General features: G+C 41.0%; 1 protein-coding gene across 1 annotated transcript in view; it reads left to right on the forward strand.

Annotated features, from left to right (window-relative positions):
* Positions 1 to 4,612, forward strand: part of fgfr4 (fibroblast growth factor receptor 4) — a 20,253-nt gene extending 15,641 nt beyond the window's left edge. The window contains exons 18-21 of the mRNA XM_087175804.1: positions 73 to 143; positions 344 to 481; positions 771 to 876; positions 1,536 to 4,612. Coding sequence (XP_087031930.1) covers positions 73 to 143; positions 344 to 481; positions 771 to 876; positions 1,536 to 1,712 — 492 coding nt within the window. The 3' untranslated portion in view covers positions 1,713 to 4,612. The remainder of the gene's footprint in view (positions 1 to 72; positions 144 to 343; positions 482 to 770; positions 877 to 1,535) is intronic.
* The last annotated feature ends 17,147 nt before the right edge of the window (positions 4,613 to 21,759 follow it).

Consider the following 21,759-nt stretch of genomic DNA (forward strand, 5'->3'; position numbering starts at 1 on the left):
GTTGGGAGACATAGAGTGAGACTGTGGTTTAGTTAGACTGTGGTCTCTAATGTTTCCATGTCCGCTCTGCAGGGACGGCTGCCGGTGAAGTGGATGGCACCAGAAGCCCTGTTCGACAGAGTCTACACACACCAGAGTGACGTGTAAGTCAAAGTCTCTGCGGCAGGAAAACACGCCAATGTGCAGCACGAGACTAATGTGACAGTAGAATGACAAACATCTTTGATATGAGTTCTGTTTTAATCGCATCATATGGCTTCATACATCATTTTGTACCACAGTCAACGGAAGTTAATATGTGTCCTGATCACATCCTGCGCCCTCTACTCTCGTCTGTGCTCAGGTGGTCGTTCGGCGTCCTGATGTGGGAGATCTTCACGCTGGGTGGCTCGCCGTACCCTGGTATCCCGGTTGAAGAGCTCTTCAAGCTGCTGAAGGAGGGACATCGAATGGACAAACCCTCCAACTGCACACATGAACTGTAAGCAGGAGCTCCTCTCTCTTCTTATCTCGAGATGTTTTGCATCAGTACAGATGGAAATGAAATGAAGCCTGCAAGCTAATTAATTTCCCAGTCCTTGCTGTGCTGAGCTTTGTGCTTTACTTGTGGGGAGTGACAAGTAGAGCCGAGTGATTTGATTATTTCAAATAGGGTTTTTTTTTTTTTTTAGAATTGTATCCATCAACTAAACTTTGTGCTTTGTTGTCTCGTTGTAGATTATTTTAAGTGTAGAAATTATGTTTTTCTGTTTTTATTTTTTCCTCTGCAGCTACATGATGATGCGTGAGTGCTGGCATGCTGTTCCCACCCAGAGGCCGACCTTTAAACAGCTTGTGGAGGAGCTGGACAGAGTGCTGCTGTCCATCTCTGACGAGGTGGGCTTCAAACACACACACACACACACACACACACACACACACACGCACACAGAGTCACACATGCTAACGTATGCACTCGTGAAGATGTACACACACATGTTCTTCTTCCTCTCCTTCCCAATCTGCTGTCCAGATGTCTTCAGTGAATGTGTAGAGAGCAGACTTATCAACTCCAAACAACAGGAACAAAATCAAAATGTGTCGAAACTATCGGAATTGCTGAAATTTCAGAGAGTTTTTTCCGACAAATCCAGACCAACAAACTGTCGTCCACAGATCAGTCGACGGTTCATGTTATTGATTTGTCGGTTTTTACTTGCACTCGTACAGAAATTTATCGGCTTAGATACAAGCCTAAAAATCTTTTTAACCTTGACCGATCAATATTGGTCTCAATATTGGTCTATACTGATGTGGTGGTGTAAAACTGCAATGGCAGCAATTCTCCACATCTGCATCTCCTCTGTCATGGACATCATTAAATGAACGGCATGTTCAACAGCAGCCTGACAGCCTTTGAGAACACGCCAAATTCAGTTTCCTCTGCTGTTTACTGCCAATTTTACTAATATGTCAATGCGGATTAGTTTCTTTTTCTGCCTCTGCGGAGACACCAACAGTTCCCTAATTTCTGAACTTCCTCTCTCTCCTCTCAGTACTTGGACCTGTCGACACCCTTTGAGCAGTACTCCCCGTCATGCGAGGACACGTCTAGCTCCTGCTCCTCCGACAACGACTCCGTTTTTACCCACGATGCTTTGTCCACCGACCCCTGTCTCCTGGGCTACCAGGATGTGCGCTCCCGGATAGACATGAAGACGGCGCTGAGATAGGCGCCCAAACATATACACACATGAACACAACACCACAGTGGGGAAACTTTGGGCTTTCATTGAAAAACAAAACATTCACTGGCGGCTATACTGGAGGTCCACAGCAGCATTTCTAAAGTTAAGTTAAAGTTTTTATTCTTGTTGAGTTTTACAGTGGACCTCCATCATGGCACCAGACAAAGCCCTTAGATTTAGGCGGGCATTTTTTACACACAGACATAGACACAAATACACACACAGACACACGTGTGCACGTGGAGCACTGAGGCCGGTGGGCTTCATTACATGGTGGAGTTTTGTAGGAAAACGTTTCATTGTGGGCAGAAGAAGGAGCAGAAGAAAAGACGACAAACTAAACATGGTACTTTGGACTATCAGCTCTGGCACTGTGCCCAAGAACAGTTGTAACGTTGGAAAACTGTGGCACTAAACACAACAGAAGAGACCCTGGTACTCAAAAACAGCTTGAAATGCTTTCTTTGATCAGCTCTCCTTCAGAGAGGCGACGGACAATGATCTCCTCACAAAAACTCAACCCAAAACCGGGGCTTGAAAACCTTGGTGATAAAGACATTTTAACAAAACAAAAAGATTTATTTTGCTATGATAAAAAAGAAGAAACTGATTGTTAAATATAAATCTCTCTATATAAGATTATTTTACTTTTGTGTTGCTTATTTAAAAAAGAAAACGGTCTTAAATCTCAGGATCTCTCGTGCTAAGAAGTTGCTGTAGCAGCAGCAAAGTGCCTGAATTTATGATTTCCTGTGAATATATTAGAATATTAAAATATTGTATGTACATATCAACAGCAGAAAGACGATTACCTTTTATAAATTATTCTGAATGACACACAAAAATGAAGGTTATTGGTGGCAAAAGGAGAGAGGAATTTAATCAAGTGTTTCAAGTGCCAAACCCGTCACAGCTGTCACACTGTCTTCATGTTCAGGTTTCATTCCAAAATATCACCAAATTCAATTTAGTGAAACATTTGAAACTATTGACCTCTATTACATATGTACACTTTCCCAAAATGGAAGCTTAAAGTCACAATCAGTAAATAATTAAACATAAAATACATAAATTATAACATTGGAGTCAATCTCAAATAATGAACCAATAGTAGATGCTGTTCAAATTTGGTTCGCATCAGCAACTTTTGTAAACACTGTAAAAACTGGCCTATTTTTTTGAGTTATGACGGACTGAGAAACACAAATTATCTCATTTTCCATCGACAGCTCAAGCCTCAAATGTTTGTGGTGAATTATGGACTGGCTCTTAAACGATGGCGTAAACTTGGGAAATTTTGGAATGAAACTCTCCATTTGTCATTGTGTAGTAAACCGCTGCGGCCTCCGACCCAAGAAAACAGCTTGTGGGTAAATACCAGAAGGAGCCCAGTTATTGTTGCTGTTGTTGGATGAAAACCATAAATTTGCAAATCTTTTTGAATATAAAGAAAACAAACAAAAAAAAAGCACATCTTCTCAAAAGCCCTATTGCCTTTTTAAAACTAGGTCTGAACAGGTCTCCAGACCCCAAAGGTCAGGAGACAGACTCATTTACAAGTAAAAACAACAACACTTTGAGACAACATCTCGTGGTCTTCCTCTAACAACAGCTTTACTCATTCAATCTTTGCCTACATTGCTGCTTTGTCAGAGACAGTGCGTCCACGGTGGGACTCACCCTGAAAGGAGGGCTGACGATTCAGCATGAGGACTCTGTGGGGAGCTGGCCCAGGCCCACTGTCACTGCTGACAAGGAGAGGAGGGCAGGGCGGGGGACACTGAATGTGAAAGCCAGTGTGATTGATTTCAAATAGAGGAGAAGGGGGAGGGACCCTCCTTTGTCTGGCTGTAACCCTTCACCCAACCCAATCTGTTGGCGAGGGGTCCTCAGGTCCGCAGCCTGGCCGGACAATGAAGGCTTTTGCAGGCTTAATGGGTGTGACTACGGACCAGAGGGAGTTTTGGGGGTGGTGGTGTAGGGGTAGCTTGGGCTTGTGTGCAAATGAAGAGGCTCTTATTATGGTAATGTCTCCTCTTCTCTCCCAAACGCCCCTATCTTTATCCATAGCCACCATCTTTTAAATTACAAATCTTAATTCACATTCGCTGCTTCAGCACTGCCACCAGGACCAGCTGCAGAAAATTCCCCTGTGGGGTCGAAATGCCAACTGAGTCCCAGTCTGCTTCCTGGATCTGACCGCAGACAACACAGACACAAACAAAATAACCATTGACAGTTGTTATGTGGAAAGAGAGACCCCCCCCTCCCAAAAAAAGGAAAAAAAAAGAGATTTCATTGTATGATTAGATAATATGACATCTTTCATCTTTCGTGTCAACACTTAGCGATTGGTCAATGGTGAATTTGCTTTCAGTCTGAAATTTGGTTGTTATAAATGCTGGTGAAACACGCGGCCTCCTTCAGTCTCCTGAAAGAAATTTCATTTGGCCAATTGCACCAGTTACTCTGGTCTTTTTTACTTTTTCTTTCAGATGTTGGAAAGTTTAAAGAAAATGTAAATGTTTCATTTCAAAGTGCTTTAAATTCATCATCCATTCATCTCACTGTGTGTAAAACCAGTCAACCGTTTTGTCAGCGAAGGATTAACGTATCTACTCTGCTCATTTGTTTGCATTTTATGCCGCCAATCACCTTGTGACAGCTGGTGTCACCGATGGAGATCTCATTTTGGAGTGAAGCTCTTACATTTGCATGAAGTGTCCGGATACATTTGCATCTTTACATTCCAGTTATCCCAGATACAAACTGTAAACAATCACAACTGTTCTTAAACATTTCCTCAAGAGAATTATTTTAGAAATATCTAATTTATTTGTTTATTGTTTTGTTTTTATATGAAATAAAGTATAATTTAAAATAAAGCAGCTCTGTGTCCTGTCTCTGTCGTTACGTAAAAAAAAAAGAGAAAAAAAAATGGCAGTTCATTCTGTCAGGCAGGACAATAACCAGACGCAGAGTGGAAGCCAAAAATTTCTTGATTCTGGACAAGTTGTTATCGCTCCCATCAGCTATTATTGGCTGCATTGCTGCTTTCATTCGAACCCTACAGAGACAAAAAATACTCTTAGCGTGTCGTCCCTCCCACTGTGGCTAGAGGACTGTCCATGTCGGGATCAGGGGACGACCGGCTCACAGTGGAGGGTCGTCAGCTCCTCTAGTTCACCTGGGCTCCATGATCTCACCGCCTCTCTCCCGCTCTCTCCTCTCAGCTGGCTTCCACTCTGCTTTGGCTTCGCTTCATTTTGCACCTTAACAAACGCACATTTTTGTTAACTTTAATAAATAACATCTGTTTAGGTAAGTCCTTCAGCCAGTTTGAGACTAATGGGACCTCGTGTGTGATTTTAAGATTTAGTTTGAGCTAAAAATTGAAATTGGCTTACTCTCTACCCCCCATGTGTCTATTTAGCTTTAGCACTTAGCATTGTAAGAGAACTAAGAAAGGTTTGAGTTCTTGCTGGATGCAAGAGGGGCAGGACCTTTTTTCCTCACTTTGTCTTGCAAGTTGTCATCCCATACCATCTATTGAGATTTAAGGAAAGCACTGGTGCATGTGATTGAAGTGTTTAGCCACATTTCAGTGGGTTGGAACCACATATACACTCTCTAGGAGACTCAACAGGGTGAAGATGATATATATCTTTGCATGTCTTAATTGCATAATTGCTAAAAAAAAAAGAAAATTGAATTATCACAAAAAAAGTTTATAAGCTTGGCTGAGGTGGAAAAGTCATATCAGTATGTAGCTGAGTGCAATAGAAACAGACTTAGTGAATAAATTGTGACATGCGTGAAGCAATGTGTTGCAAAATGCAATGTTTTAATGGCACCTGACTGTAGACTTAGCACCGCCAGATGTTTATCTCGATGAACCAACTCCTAATATTTATACATAATGGTAGTGGATGAAAACATAGAATTTCTTTTCTTTTTTCAATTAACCAATTTAAAAGAAAGAAAAATGGATCGATACCCAAAAGATGACGGAAAAGCAAAAATCAAACTGAGGGAGAAACAAATGTGAGAAAGATGAAAGACAGAGATGGGCACAGCGAGACGGCGAGACGGAAGAATGAAGAGATGGAGGTTAAAGGTCAAGAGGGTGGGAGGAGAGGGCAGCAGTGATCCCAGCCAGCCCCGGCTTTTGAAGTGTGTGTGTGTGTGTGTGTGTGTGTGTGTGTGTGTGTTTGTGTAGATGATTATGTTTCAGTGTGTGTTTTATCTCCTGTGTAGATGGTGTGTGGTCTGTACATGTATGTGTTTGCATTTGTGTCTTATCTCCCATGTACAATAAATCTTGATCACCGAGCAAGTCTCCGAGCTCCCTTCCTGCCTGAACTGATAAAGGTCTCAGTCTGGGAGCTGTGTCTGGAGGTGTGTGTGTGTGTGTAACATTAATTGTGACTACCAACCTTTTTTTTCAGTGAAGAAGTCATACAGTTTATTGTCTTGTAGTGGGTCTTCACGGTGTCAGAGTTTTCTGACTGGCTGTTTGAGAATCAGTAAATTCTCCCTGAATAGAGAATCTAAAAGGGAGCTGAGGACAATCACACTCGATCCTGAACCAACAGACTGTCTTCCTCTAATGACACTTCTCCTGATTATGATGACACACACGTGACCAGAGCTGATAGAGAGGCCTCCAATCACAATCCTAGAGTCCTGTGACCTGCAGCAACCATGATTACACTCAGTATGATATGAGACTAGACCTTTGAAGACCTCTAGCCAGTCCAGTTTCTACAGAATTGTACCGCTGCCATTCTTCTCAGGACCTAGTTTACATTTAGGCTAAAGGTGTTAAGTAATGAATGCAGTCAGTAGCACGTGTGTTATTTTAGTAACTAAATGTTTTCGACTGAAAAATATTCAGGTCGAAAGTATAGAACTCGTTATGCTCACACTCAGACTCAAACACACACTGATCTACATGTGTGTGTGAACATGTGAACTGTTGACACACAAAGACGCCTTATCTCCAAAGAACAGTCTGTTCAATTTGTTGAGGTTGCCTAACTTGTGTTACACACACACACACACACACACACACACACACACACAGACACGTGTCTGCTGACCTGGCATTGTAAAAGAAAATGGATGAGGTCAATTAACTAAAAAAACATCATTTTTTCGGGAAAAAAAAACTACATTTACATTTCAGTCAAAATATCTGCTGCTGCTGGGGCATTACTGGTTACAATGACAACTCATTAGGAATTGAGGACCTGCGGCAGATAACCATTTGAAGCTTCCTGCATGAGTATATTTAATACATTATAAATTTTATATATAGTGTTAGTTCAACAAGGAGTTATGTGTCGGACTATTTCTTGGCCAGCTGCCAGGCATCAGCTGAGACTCTAGGAAGTAACTGGTCCCATAACGTCCATAAAAATGGTAAAGTGACATTTTTACACCTCAGTTTTTAAAGCATTTTCAAAAAAAACTGCTGTCACTTAGTCAGTCTTCAGTGTCTTTCTTTGTTTTCCCGTTCCCAGTATTTATGTTTCGCTAAGATAACCGTGCTCTTGTGGAACGTTTATGAGGGTGGTGTCAATCCACACATCTACTGTGTCTCTCTGTAAGAAAGAAAATAAGTCTATTTTCCAGATTATTGAACCATTCCCTTGAAGCGTGACTTTCCAGTTACGCAGGTCAATCAATAATTATCTTATAATAGCAGTGATTTTAGACATGTTGTGGATGTTCCTGTTGATTTTCACCGCTGAAGTGTAAAAAATAAGAAAATAAAAATAGAGAAAATAAAAGTCCAGTATGTCTCTTCAAACTATGTATTTATTGTAGCTGCTGAATTTTTGTACTTTTGAGAAAACAAGCATCCTACCATCACTGACCATGTGTTATGTGTTAGCACAGAGGGACACAAGGATGATTTTGGTGTCCCTGCTCTCAGTCTAAACTCACCACTGGACCAACACGCTGCATTTGTTATGATTCAATCCTCTAAATGTTCTGCTCAGGGGTGCCAGAGGTTTTTTGCTGGGTGTGTGAATGTGTATGACAGCAGTACTCGACTCAGCGGCCAGTATATTTGCTGACTTGTTTCCTTCTCCACACCTCTGATTAGTCAGCGAGCGTCCGGCCTGTATTGTGGGACTCTATCTGTCGACTAATCCAGCTCCCATTTGGTCAAATGAACTGTTGCTGTCGCCGGGAAACTCCCAGGCTTCAGTTTTAGTGACTTTCATGATGTTTTTGGGTGCTGCTGAGCTAAGCTTAATGACAGTGGGAACCACAACCCTACTTACTTTTTAAAATAAATAAGGAATATGTCCACACCTAGACGGCTGAACTTGAAATTGTATCTTTGTGTCTGTGTTTTGTCTCTCCACCCACACTAAGCCGGAAGCATAACTTTTTTAAAACGGTGGACAGCATGTTCAGAAAGTACGTTGTGAAATATTTTAAGATGGTTGAACTTAAAAAGGCCTTAAAGGTGTGAGTTAACTGAACTAAAGTGGAATAATTTGTTTCATAGTTGCGTGTTATGAGTTGTGAAAATGTAAAACCAAGTGAGGTAATTTCACTGAACTCGAGAAAACCAGTTCAATCAACTTAAGATATTAAGTTGAATATACCGTTCAGTCACTCTGAAAAACATTAGGGTCAGATTTGATCTCCGTTTCCTTTTTCTTAGCTTTAAGAATCAGTTCTTTGTTTTACTGTTGGAGCCACTTTGATCCAGAGTTTGTACAGAGGTAACACGCAGGGATACTCCCACTAATCTTGTTAAATTATAAATCTATGTGGGTAGGGACTGAATTCAATACCAACTGTCATCATGATTACCTTTGTTTTCATTATGATGATGAAAAGAAACAACCATGACTTATCTTAAGACTTGGCTGTGTCTTAAGACACAGCCAAGTCTGCCAAGTATATTCTGAACAGTCTGAAAATAAACACATTCAAACTTACAATGGAAGTGTTCTGAGATGAATAAATGTTATATGTTTATGTAAACTTAATGACAAAAGATTAGCGGATTCTGCTCAATTCCTGTTTGTTTTACAGTGTACCTGCAGGTTGTTTATTGGACCTGCCATCCCACAGTGTTTTGAGAATCTCATCTCAGTCAACACAAATCTGTAACTTGAACTCAACAGGATGTTCTTGCCTGAGCTTTTCTCCCGTGTTATTCACAAGAACACTGAGAGGGAACAACCGAGGCAGACGTCCTTTTGTTCTAATGTGTCTTTAGGTTGTTTTCATTCACATAGCGTTATCTTCATCTGTGAAAATATTCCAAACAAGGAGGGAAAAGTCAAGAGTTTGAATGAACCGCAGGTCCTAAGTGTGTGTGCGGACTGTTTGAGGGTTTAAAGTCTGTCAGCTCTGAACAAAGACGAGGACATATTCCAGATAAATTTTCAGTGTATTCCAGCCTGTATTTGTTCAATCAGCAGCAGTTATCATCACTTGGCAAATTTCAATAATCAAAGGATCATGTTTGTAATGAAAACAGTGAAACTAGATTTAAAAAGGCAAGAAAAATGTCTCTCAGAGGCAAAATAAACTGCACTGCTGACAATATCTACCTCGTCTTTCTCAAATCGTCATCCTTATAACGTCATAGAAATTCCAACAGCAATAGACTCTCATCTTGAGCAGCCTTAATATTTAAGGCCTGCTGTGCCAAAAAAATGCCATCATACCAACTCCAAACAGCGCTCCCAGTTCTCAACATCCTCTGGTTACCTTAGAGATATAAAATCATTATGGGATCAAGAGTTAGTTTGAAAGAAAGAAAGAAAGAAAGAAAGAAAGAAAGAGTTGACACACTCATGCCCTCAAAATGGATTCACTTAGGCAAACTGAAAAGCCCAAACTGCTAATGTTAGCATGCCCAGCTAAGGAGCTAAGTGAGGAGGCACAGCCGTGAGGTCAGGGAACAATCGTCTCCTGTTCACAGTGAACGCCACAGATTACTGTAGATGAAAGACTGTAACAAGGTCGCCTGTAGTGTGGAAAATGTGCACTGATAGGCATTTGTGGCTATGTTTAGGAAGGTGGTGGATATACGCTGTAGACCTGTGTATACACACCTCCGGACTAAACTGTTCTGTTCAACATTTTGTCATTTAAAAATCTGATCAGGCACAAACCAGAATGTGAAGGTCGACTGAAGAGACATGGAGCATATCCTCTGTTTATAACTGTTTAAAGTTTAACTGCTTTGCTACAGCACACTGAACCCTGGACCACACACGCAAACACACACACACACACAGCTGTAGCAGCCCTATACTGTGTGTGTGTGTGTGTGTGTGTCGGTAGGATCCAGTGCAATGTTTGTTGGTCCAATTTATCTATTGACCTCCGGAAGTATTTGTGATTCTGTCTGCACACACAGTGAGTGATAAGGCCAGGAAGAGAGTGTGGACACAGGATGTTGAGTTAACACTGGGACAACACGAGAGGAGCTTATCACATAGAGAGGCAGCCATAACACAACAAGCAGCCACGTGGATCCATACCAGTGTGCGCTGACACAGCCTGCTGGAGAGAGGACACCAGTTACATTAAAGAGCTCGTGTCCGATGTGGAAGTAGTTATGTCACTTATGCAGACAGCGAAGAAAAGCTGAGAATTCTCAATTATTCACCAGGCAACTGCTCACAGGAGCTAAACCCACTGAGCTCCCAGAGCTGTTTTTAATTGGCTGGTTTGTGGTGGTTTGATGAAATGTAAATATGCCTGAAATTTGCACCACTTAAGCCCGGTGCCCACGGCGGAGCCTTGCAAGCACACGGAAAAGAGAGAGGAGACGTGATATCTCTGGGAGGTCGTGGCGCATATTCAACGTTTGAGAGCATTGAAAATGACTTTCCACTGTTGTGCAACGGGTTTGATCAAACCAGTCATTTCACAAGCCTGTCATTATTATTCCATCACTATGTGTCTGTTCTGTCAACAAAAATATCTGCTTTGAGTAAGTTTAACCCTTAGAGACTCTTCATATTCTGTCCCCTCACCAAGTCGTTTTTTTGATCCAGCCCACGCACAGTTTCATAAACTCTGAACCACTCATCTATTTAGCTTTCATCAATGCCCCGGCAGTCTTTGAACAATGAGTCATTAATCATTAATCAATGTTTCAGAAAGCAGGGAGAGTACAGTAAAGTTTTACACCACCTCCACAGAAAAAAAAAAATCATGATCACACTTTATTATTGATCCATTTTACCTAAGAAGGATTATTCATCATGTCCTGGGGTTTATTATTACCATTAGTAAACATAGATTAGCACTGTAAAACACACAGGTCTTTGCCTTTGCAACAGTGGCGCTGAACACCGAACAAATGTCGCAACAAGTTGTGTTTGTTTTGCAGTCCTGGTGAGCAACTTAATGGGACATGCACCATCTTGAAATGTGGTTTTCTTAATATATCCATATTGGGAGCCCTGGCATGTGTAAAAGCCAGACAAAAGGTTTGCACACTGTACCGATAGCTCCCAGTAAATTTAATTTAACAAGAGCGAGTTTTAGATTTAACAGTGATGTAGGTCTTGTAAAAAGAAAAAAAAAAAAAAAACTCTCCTGGCAAAAATCCTGGCAAAGAAAGCGCTCATGACATAGTGCACAGTTTCTCTGTCAGTGAAGGAGATGCTTCATTTTTTGTAATGCATAGAAGCGATTGGGAGGTGGTCAGGGTGGGTGGTGGGCGTGAAAAGGACAGGACTGTGACACCAGGGTTTGTGTCCCGACTCCTGCGTGTTTAGGGTCACACCGGTTGTCGGTGTTAAACCAAGGCCATGCTCTTTCCCTGAATCAAATACTGTGTGTGCACATTTTACAGATACGTTATGCAACCTGCCAGATACATTCATTAGCAGCGTTTAAAAGCTGAATCTGAATGTATTGTTTCCTTCAAAACATATGTGCTCTTGCAAATTAGCAGTATATAAATGTCAGTTATAGGAGACAGGGTTGCATGCGTGTGTGTGTGTGTGTGTGTGTGTGTGTGTGTGTGTGTGTGTCAGACACAGAGATACAAATTTGACTGGGACAGTCTGCAACAGGCTGGATCAAATAACATCGGAGCAGAGACCAAGGTCACGGGCGACACAGCACCCCGAAACTGTAGACACCCCCCGCCTGCCGTCTATGGTTACCCAAAGAGCCAAAACAGAGATGTATGGAGCTTATGGTATTATCTATTAAAGAACAAAGTGAAAGAACGTCATTGTCTTAAATGAATACAGAGAAGAATACATTTTGTACGGATTTGATTAAGACCACATAAAGTTTGTTTGAGACATTATTCCTTCCCAGTGCACAGTGTTCAAGTTCTGACTCTTTCCATAAATGAAAGAATAAAAGTACGACCATTAAAGTTGTGATATGAAAAAGTTCTGTCCTTAGTCTCTCTACTTTCTCTCATTAAACCAAATACTCTAAACAGATTCAGTCATCCTGTAAACATCATGCAGTGAAGCACATAAAAAGCTCTTATTGTCATATTGTTAGAGGTTGGAGGCCCCGGCATCCTGAGCTCCACATGCAGACAGGAGGGGCCCCATAACTCTGGTTTGCCCTCCGCCCGTCTCCGCTGTTGCCGACTGGCCCTCGTTATTTATTGCTCTGTAATTTCTGCAGACTAATTGATTTGGCTCGGCTTTCAGGCTGCGGGGAGACAGGAAGTCAAGGCAACCAAGAGGTTAAGAGGGAGGAAAGTGTGTGCGTATGTGTTTGTATGAGAGAGAGAGAGAGAGAGAGAGAGAGAGAGAGTGTGTTGGTGGTGAGAGGGACAAAGGTGTCTATAGAGATAGACGGATGAATATGTGAGAACAAAGTAGAGGAAGAGAGGAAGAGTGTGTGTGACAGGAAGACAGAGTGTGTGTGTTTGTTTGTACATGTGTGGTGTGTCACAGTTACTGCTGGTTCATCACGTTTGTGTTTATCTGAACGTACATAAAGTATTAAGCCTTTGTGTGTATGTATTTGCTTTGTTTTCTAAATCAGATTTTGCACCTCCCATATTTTCTGTTTCTATATATATATATATATATATATATATACACACACACATAATTCATGTAATTTGAACAATGCAAATGTATACAAATCTAAAAACAATGATTATGATTCAAAATAAAATAAAAATGATAAAATATGATGACATCATTATCATTATGAGTATGAGTATTTACTCAATTGTATTTTGAAAACCATTTAAGGAACTGTTCAATATGTTACTTTATGATTTTGTGACTAAGAAAATAAGACCTCAGCTAAAAAAAACAGCAATTATCTCATCAGATCTGTTCTGTAACTAACTGGTAATATTACTATGTTAAATCAAGCACGTTTCAGTCTGCAAATTGATTTTTAATGTATTTGCGTGTGTTTATTTAATAGTAATGAAACGAAATGAAAACAACAGCCACAGTTTATTTTGGAAAATGGTCAGCAGGAATGAAAATTGAACATTAAGTGTATGTAATTAGCAGTAAATAGGTTAAAACAAACAAAGATATAAGTACGCTCTTTTAAGCCAAACTAAGCAGCATTTTTAGCTTCGACATTAGGTCAGCATTAGATTTCTGCAATTTATAGCTCCATGCTAAGTGGTTTCAGGTCAGATAATGAGGGTTCAATTAAATTATCCCACAGACAACACTTAGTAAAGGTCAGTAGCTTGCTGAGATCAGCCTGCTCAATGTGAGAAGCATCAATAAAGTGTTTGTCCAGCCCAGACCCAGTCAATAGCGACTCTACTCCGTGTGTGTCTCCTAAAATTGGCAGAAGGCTTTCAGGGGGACACGTCACACCCTGGAGTCTGAACTGTCCCCTCAGGCCTCATTATAGACAGATACTCCACAGACAGCAGGAGGAAAAGGACTGGAGGAGATATAAACTCCACCGTCTGCTGGAGTCTGCGTCGTCACTAATCTCCTGAGGATTACATTCACATTCAGCTACATCTGTAGGAGACGCAGTGTTACGCTTTTCATGTTTTTTTATCGAGACAAAAAGGAAATGTTTATATTGGCCGCAAATTATCTGCAAAATGTTCATTTTCAACACGAAAAAAACGGTCACTGCCAATGTGTTTACCTTACAATATCTACTGCGCTTCACTGAAGCATGATTAATGCTGGTATGGGCATGTTTAGCCGATTCAAAGCACAAGCGTTATGGTTAGGTCAAGATCATGGTCTTTATAAATAATGAAATCAAGTGGGGTTTTTTTTGGGCCATTTTTGGCTTCATTATGACAAGGAGAGAGAGAGAGAGAGAGAGGAAAGTTAGGGAAGAGAGAGAGGGGATGACACGCAGCAAAGGGTCGGACTCGAACTCAGGCCTCTGCGGTAAGAACAGAGCCTAAATGGCATGCGCTCCACCAGGTGAGCCACCAGGGCGTTCAAACACTGACTTTTTTTCATAATTAAAAAGTCCGTGCCCCCCGCCCTGAACGTCTTTTGCAGTTTGGTGTGTGTACGGTGCTAATTAGAGAGCTTTACAGGGGTTGTCAGATGATTTTTGTTACCTTTGGACAGAGTCAGCAGCTGTTTCCCCTTTTCTAGTTTTAATTCTAAATTAAGCTAAGCTAAGCTAAGCTAAGTAAATCATCTCCCGGCATCATATTCGACAGACAGATATGAAAGTCGTATGAATCCTTTCATCTCATTGTAAGCTAGAAAGCAGGTGTATTTCCTAAAATGGCAAACTATTCCTTCAACTGTGTTGTTCTCTTTTTTTTTTTCCATTTTAGGTTTGCATCACAAATCACAATGCAAAGTTCTTCATTCAGAAGGCAGACATTTCCTGCTGGGGAGAAATTGTTTATCTTTGAGCTTTTGCAGAGCTTAAGTTGGATTTGCTTAAAAAAGTGAATCTCCAGGAGCCTCGATCCCTTGATCTCTCCGAATAAGAGCAGCCGCTAACGCTACGTCGTCAGGTGCCAGGGAGGAGGTCACGCAAACATTTGTCAAGCTGCCACAACCTCATCGTCTGCTGCATGTGTGTGTCGTGTTTCAGAAGCCGAAGAGAGAGAGAGCAAGGGACACAGAAAGCCTGCACAAGAAAATCAGCCTGAGGGAGTCTATAGTAGAGGGGAGAGAGAAATTAAAATGTTGTGTGTGTCTCTCTCTGAGAAGGAGAGAGAGAAGGAGACAGAAAAATGTGTGAATAATCCAATCCGACCCAAAACTAAACGGCTGCCTCCTTTTAATGGGGAAACATTTCTGGATCAGAACCCAGACGCACTGGTGTTGGCTAGACTGCTCCACCGGTCAGGCCAACATCTCTTTAGATGGAAAAATAAAGGATTTAATAACATAAGTGAAAAGTGCTTGACTAACTGGTTTTATTTTGTGAATGAAAGCCCTGACTGTGGAGCCTTAAAACAACTAAATGAGTTTGATTTGAAGTATCCAAATGTTTCTTTTTCATGGGTAATTGAAAATGTCTTTTTTTTTTTTTATCAGTGTGACATGAAAAGCTTTGATCTAGCCCCAACAAGAATTACTACTAAGATGAGTTAGTGCAGTGACAAGGACACGATCCCTCACTGGCTTCCCACCCATTTGTCAGATTGCACAGCCATGCCTAAGTTAAGAGGCCAAGTGCGCTCTGTCAGAACTGCTTATCAGATGGTGGAATGGTCGGATGGTTGTCATAAAGGCGTCTGGTTGCGATTAAGACACATAACACATAATTGCAATGACCCCAGTTCACTCTCTCTATAAAACCTTTGTTGCATGTCATCTCCGTTTGTATCTTTCTTTCCCTTCATTTCCTGTCTGTATCTCCTCTATCACTGTCAAACAAAAGCCAAAATTTTTAAAATATAAATAAATTATCATGTCATATATTGTTATGTGAAAACCCTTTAACCCCGGATTTGGTCAGTACTATGCTCCAACATAAATTGCATGGTCAGATCATCTTCTGTGGTTTGAAAAACATCCACCTCTCCGAGGCTTAAAAAAAAAAAAAAAAAAAAAAATTTCAAAACTGGATAAATGTTCGAGAGAGTTTTCAGCAAACGGCCATGTATAATGTTGTGGCAGAGACAGGGAAGACAGAGAGCAGCGATGCCATTTCTTCAAGGTGTGAAAGAAAAATAGACAGCAGATGTTGTCCAGGCGGGGGGTCTGTCTCATCCCTCCCCATCCAGATGACTTACTACCTCTCACTGTGACGGCCTGTCTCTTTTCTCATGCTAACTGTGCCTGCGAAACATTTTAGATAACACAAGGAGGAAGAGCTCATGTCAGAGCTGCAGAAGCCTTTTGTGATTTTATTTCTTTTTTAACATGACACACGAAGTGTTCAGGGGTTCCCATCTGCAGGAAAAATTATATATATATATATATATATATATGTTGCTGCTTTTTTAAACTGGTTAACTGGTGGCCCATCATGCCTCTGCCAATCTCAGGTCAACTGTATGTTGGATCAGGTTGAATCATTTATTCTTGTTTTGTTTTGTTTTTCAAAATGATTACATCCAAATATATGTTCTCCGTATACTTATATATCCATGTATTATATAATCTCCATTGGTTTGTTTCAGATTGGGTCCAGAAAATTTGGAGAAATTTAAAATTAGTCTCCATTCTCACCTCTCTGCTTCGCTTCTTTTTATTTCACATATGTTATGTAGGCCGTCTGTCAGTTCAGAACGAGTACAAATACTGTTTTTCAGCACAATTTATTGCCTTATCACTGTGAATATGGATATATAAATGAAGACAAAAGCAGTAACCAAAAAGGAAAAGAGTTTAGAGTTGTTCATACAATATGTTGATGTTTCCAGCAACAGGTTTCTATCAGAAATTTGAAGATTTTCACACCTGAAAATATATAATCTGACATCAAATTCTTCCTTTTAATGGTTAGTGATAAATTGGTTACAGTTAATATTACATAACTCCCCATACATTGTAAAGGTTTTCTTCCAATTCCCCTTAATTTTTGAACTCAGGAGCTTAAATAAACCTAGAGTGCATTTATTAAAACCCTCAATCATTAATTTAAGTGCAGATTGTAAGTAAAATTTATAGGACTTTACTTTAGGCTTTTAATAATTAAAGTCAGTTGTTGTAGCCTTTAAAGTTTCTTCTCCCATGCCAATTCCAATTTCCAATTAATATGAAAAGTCTTTAGGAACTTTTCAGTATAAAAGTACAAAAACTTAATTGCACGAATGCAAAAAAAAAAAAAAAAGTGCAGCTTCAGGTTGATCCACACGTGGCTCTTCAGTCTTCGTGACGCCCTCGCTCAGCGGTTTCGAGGAACTCTGCGTCGTGTCTGTTAGTGCTTCAGCGACCACATCACAGGTCGATCCACACATGGCCGAGCGGGTTCTGAGCCACGACCATGTGTGAGCTGCAGTAATTGGTGGTGGGTGGTAATTGCCCAGGCGTCACCAAGTGGTTGTGCTTGTATGTATATAATGTGTGTGTGTGTATGTGCATGTGTCTGTATGTCTGTGTGTGTGTGTGTGTTTGTGTGTGTGTGTGTGTGTATGTCTCTGTGTGTGTGTGTGTCTGTGTGTGTGCTGTGTCTCCACAGTGTCTCGAGGTCTCTGGTCTCTCCAAGCTGCTGACAGTTCCCCATTAGACACTTCATTACTGTCAAAGCAGCAGAAACAATCCATCCAGCACTCGCCTTTTTCTCTCCGTCAAAAGTGGACATCAAAATTATTAAAGATGTGACCATAACGTGATGAAGACATCAATGGGAGGAAGGCAGAGCCTGCGTGGACAGTTCAGGAATCATATTATTTTAAATAGCTATTCCTATCCCTGTATATTGCTGGTCTCTCCCTCTTATCTCTCCCTCTCTTTCTCCTCTCTCCTCCATTTCCCTGAGTACGGTTCTGTCAGAGGTTTCTCACTGTTTAAAGGGAGTTTCTCCTCCTCACTGTTGCCAAGTGCTTGCTCATGATGGTAACTGTCAGGTTTCTCTCTATAATATTGTAAGGTCGTGACCTTACAATATTATAGAGAGATAATACAATTGTGTGAAAGTCCTGTGTTCAAAATATGCAAAGTACATAAGTTATATCAGAACAATGTGCAGATTTATTTTACAGGTTTACAAAGGTACAAACTTTGGAATTATTTGTGAAAACAACTTTACAGGCTCAAAATCGTGTTGACCCTAATTTCAACCCATATAAAAGTGGTTTTCAGTGATAAGGAAAACAAATCAAGTTTTCAATCATTCATCAATTTTGGCCCGGTGTTTATTGTGTTTTTACTGTCAGCTGGTGTGAAGCTCATACTGTCGGCCAAAAGTGAAAACAAAGAAATGCACTTGGCAAAAGTTTAATGTATCAACGAATATTCATACAACCACACGTGGCCTCATCTACACGGAAAGCACAGTGGGTGAGCAGTTTGTGGTGTACAGATATTTCTGCCTTCAGGAAATCCAAACCCACTTTAGGTCTGTTTTGCGATTAAACTGGATTGCTTGTCAGTGGGATCACGCAAAGTCAAAGTCGTTTATTCAATGGATGTGTTTCTGTGACCGGTTAATACGCACTTCCATCCCTCATGAGCATATTTGAGGTATTGAGGAAACTGAATATTGATTTCTGGTATTTCCTTTCACCTTTTCTAATTCAATAGACTATAATTCAGTCAATAACATTTAGAGCTATAGGTGTAATGTGCCAAAATATTTTCTGGAAGGAAATAGAGCAGCATTTTAAAAATAATATGTCTTTCAGTATAAAAATTAGCCCTTGCTCTAAGGTTACCCCTCTGCTGTCTTACCTCTTTGTTCACACCATGTCATTTTTCCTCCCACTGTAAATTTCCATTTGAAAGATTTCTTTTAATGACATTTTCCTCCAGCGTAATTTAACAATATTATAATATATTATAATTTGTTTTTGTTCAAAGCATAATCTTAAACTTCAACTGGCCATTACCAGTGCATGCATCAGCATTTTAAAGGTCTGTGAATGGATATTTCTTACCAAAGTGCACCTTTGATTCCTAGTTGAAAATGCCAATTTAAAATTCTCCCTTTCTAAATTATCTCTCCATGTTTAAGATAGATGGTTCAGACAGGCCTGTAAACTATCCATCACCCCAACCTCCACCCACCCTTACTTTCAGCCTGGCTACATGAAGGTCACATTATACCTCCCACAGTGTCAAGGTTTGTGGCATTGGATGTACTGTAAATCATCTAATATTGATTTAATATCTGGGATGCCTGGCTAAAGTTAGAAGTGTTGCAGTTCTCTGTGTCTGTGCAGTAAATGAACAGCACCCCTAGTTTCTGAAAAGGGTTGATAAAAACAAAAACATTGCCCTGCATGACTTGAACACTGTCCTGTACATTCTCCTCCCTCTCTTCCAGGTAAACTGACTATATAACTGTTATCAGGCTAATTGTCTGATCGGCTCTTCCTCTCCGCCTCACTTCTCCTGCAGGAAAACAGGAAGGCAGGATTAGAGCGACGCGCTGCGCTCAAATCCGGAGAGACCGGACGAGTTGCCGGGTGGAATGCACACACGCACACGCGCACGCACGCACGCACAAACACACACACACACACACACACACACACAGAAAGAGAACAAGGGGTGGGGGGGGTGAGTCAATCTGAACACAGTCTACACACAAACACACTTTCTCTCAATATCTACCACACCACACCGATATAAACACACAGACACACTCACACTCACATCCCTATTAAATCCATTAAGTGATCATGAGCAAACAAATAGCACAAACAGCTCGAGGAAAACTCACTGGATCGTGGATCTAATAAAAAAAGTCATGGGGCGAGGACGACGAGGAAAGAGCCAAGAAACAATAAGGGCCTCAGACTGCAGCCAAGAACACCACAGTAACGTTTACGACCCGCATTAGGGTTCAGACCCAGTCATTATGAGGAAGAGGTGCTCATTATAGCCTTTTATGGGAGGAAACAAATAGTCTCCTGTGCCTAGCATTTTAGTTGAAATGCAAAGATGCAAAACAACGTATAAAAAAAAAAAAAAAACTGTGGCTGCACTTGGCCAAGAAAACACGCAAAGTTATCTTGGACAGATATCTGTGACCTTGAGAGGCGGTAATTGAGCGGAAAGGGGATGTAAAACATCCGCTGGTGGGGTTTAGAGTTGTGTGTGACTGTGCACGCATGCACACACACACACACACACACACACACACACATACGAACACACACACACACATGCACGCACGCACACGCACAGAGAGCAGCAGCAGCAGCAGCAGCAGTGGCAGTAGTGTTAGTCCCAGGCTGGCCTCTCTCTGGCATTATCTCATAGCCTGAGCACTCCCGCTCCCTCTGAGGCGGCCAGCTCCACGCACAGAAGCATTATGCGCATCTGCCTCGCATTAATCGGCAAATTATGGAAAAACTGCGCGTCAAAAGACATTACTGAGGGTGGTGGGGGTCGAGTGGTGGGACCTACACACACACACACACACACACACACACACACACACACACACTCACACACAATACAACCTCACATTAATTTTTCTCTCTAGCACTCCTTTTTAAATAAACTGTACTTCCTCCTTATGTATGTTCAACACAGAGAAAACATTTTGGTTAGATCATTTATTTCTCATTTTTATTGTTTGTTTTATGTTAGTTTTCCTTATTTTAAGTCTCAAGGAAAAACAACAGAACACAATTTCTTATGTTTATTTCTGTGCTCTGTCATTTCACAACTGCACACTGATAACAGTATAGGTCACATGAATAGCCACCTATTTTGCTGTGGTGGCCCACCCCCAACACTTGTTGCCGTGGATACCATTCACCACCACAACCACCACATCCACCAGCAGCTGATAACAAATTCACATGACCTCATCCCGGTGCAGGTGGTTTCTGTTTTATCTCTTTACACCAACTGCAGAATGACAACAATCAGCAGGAAGATGCAGATTCAGATTAGTGCTGACTAACACTGATATCAATACATTCAGTAAAAATTACATTTTGTAGCAAGAGAAACCTGCACCATCAACCAAGTGATTCCACGTTGTAAAAACACACCCACTGTATGGGATTCCCTTTTTCTCCCCTGTGGCTGTTTCCAGGGGAACAGGGGACTCCCTTCTGTGGTTTTTAAAATTAAAAGTTTTTAAAATCAAGTTATTAATTTTCTCAGTCCTGCAAACTCACTTTTGAGTGATCAAATATTTTTTCTACAGCTTTGTCGAGCCTGGTGTGTGCTGGATCAGCTCTGATACTTTCTTCCAGGGAATAGCCATAGCCTCGTACACTGTGTCACTGCCACTACATTCAAACTTTCTGGCAATGTTCCACATCGACCCCCATTCGACCCCATCTCATCCCATCTCTTGACCCTTCTCATCCAGCCATCCCTGAATCTCATTACGTTCCACCGCCTCATCCGCCATTCTGAGAAACTGTTTTGGATATACGTAAATCTTTGCTGGGAGGCCTGTGCTCTTGACCCCTGATCAGTGCTGTTCTTGTTCCCAAATCTCTACATGGAAGTGATGAGTGAAAGGTTTCCATTACAAATAGTCTCAGAAAAAAAGTGACAATAACACCAAAGTTGACAAAACCTGGAAATTCTCTTTAATTGTTTTTTTTTCTTATATTTAACTTGAGATCTGAAACTGCTGAGAAACCTCGCTGCCTGCCTGACTACTTATTATCTCTCATTCTCATTTTGTGACGCATGTTTAGTTAAATTTGATGTTTATGCAGCGGTTTGTTTTTTTCCCACAGTGCATCTTGAAGTGGATGAAACTTGTCTTGTGTATGAAAATAATAATTTTCTACAAGTCATGCAAAGTCTCACAGTGGTGACATTCTCCAAAGTCTTTGTCAGATGTCAGAATTTCCCAGCCTTTTATTCAGGCACCAGGACTTGGACTTAGTCTTGGCTCAGGAGGAACCAGCATCAGGCTTTGCCACTGCTCTGTCATCAGGACAAACATCCACTGTCTCTGTCTAACCACTGAATATTCTCTGTGGTCACCCCCCCCC

Source organism: Seriola lalandi, unplaced genomic scaffold (assembly GCF_002814215.2).
Source record: "Seriola lalandi dorsalis isolate HSWRI2012SDOR001 ecotype SW California unplaced genomic scaffold, Sedor1 jcf7180002054502, whole genome shotgun sequence".
Taxonomy (NCBI): domain Eukaryota; kingdom Metazoa; phylum Chordata; class Actinopteri; order Carangiformes; family Carangidae; genus Seriola; species Seriola lalandi.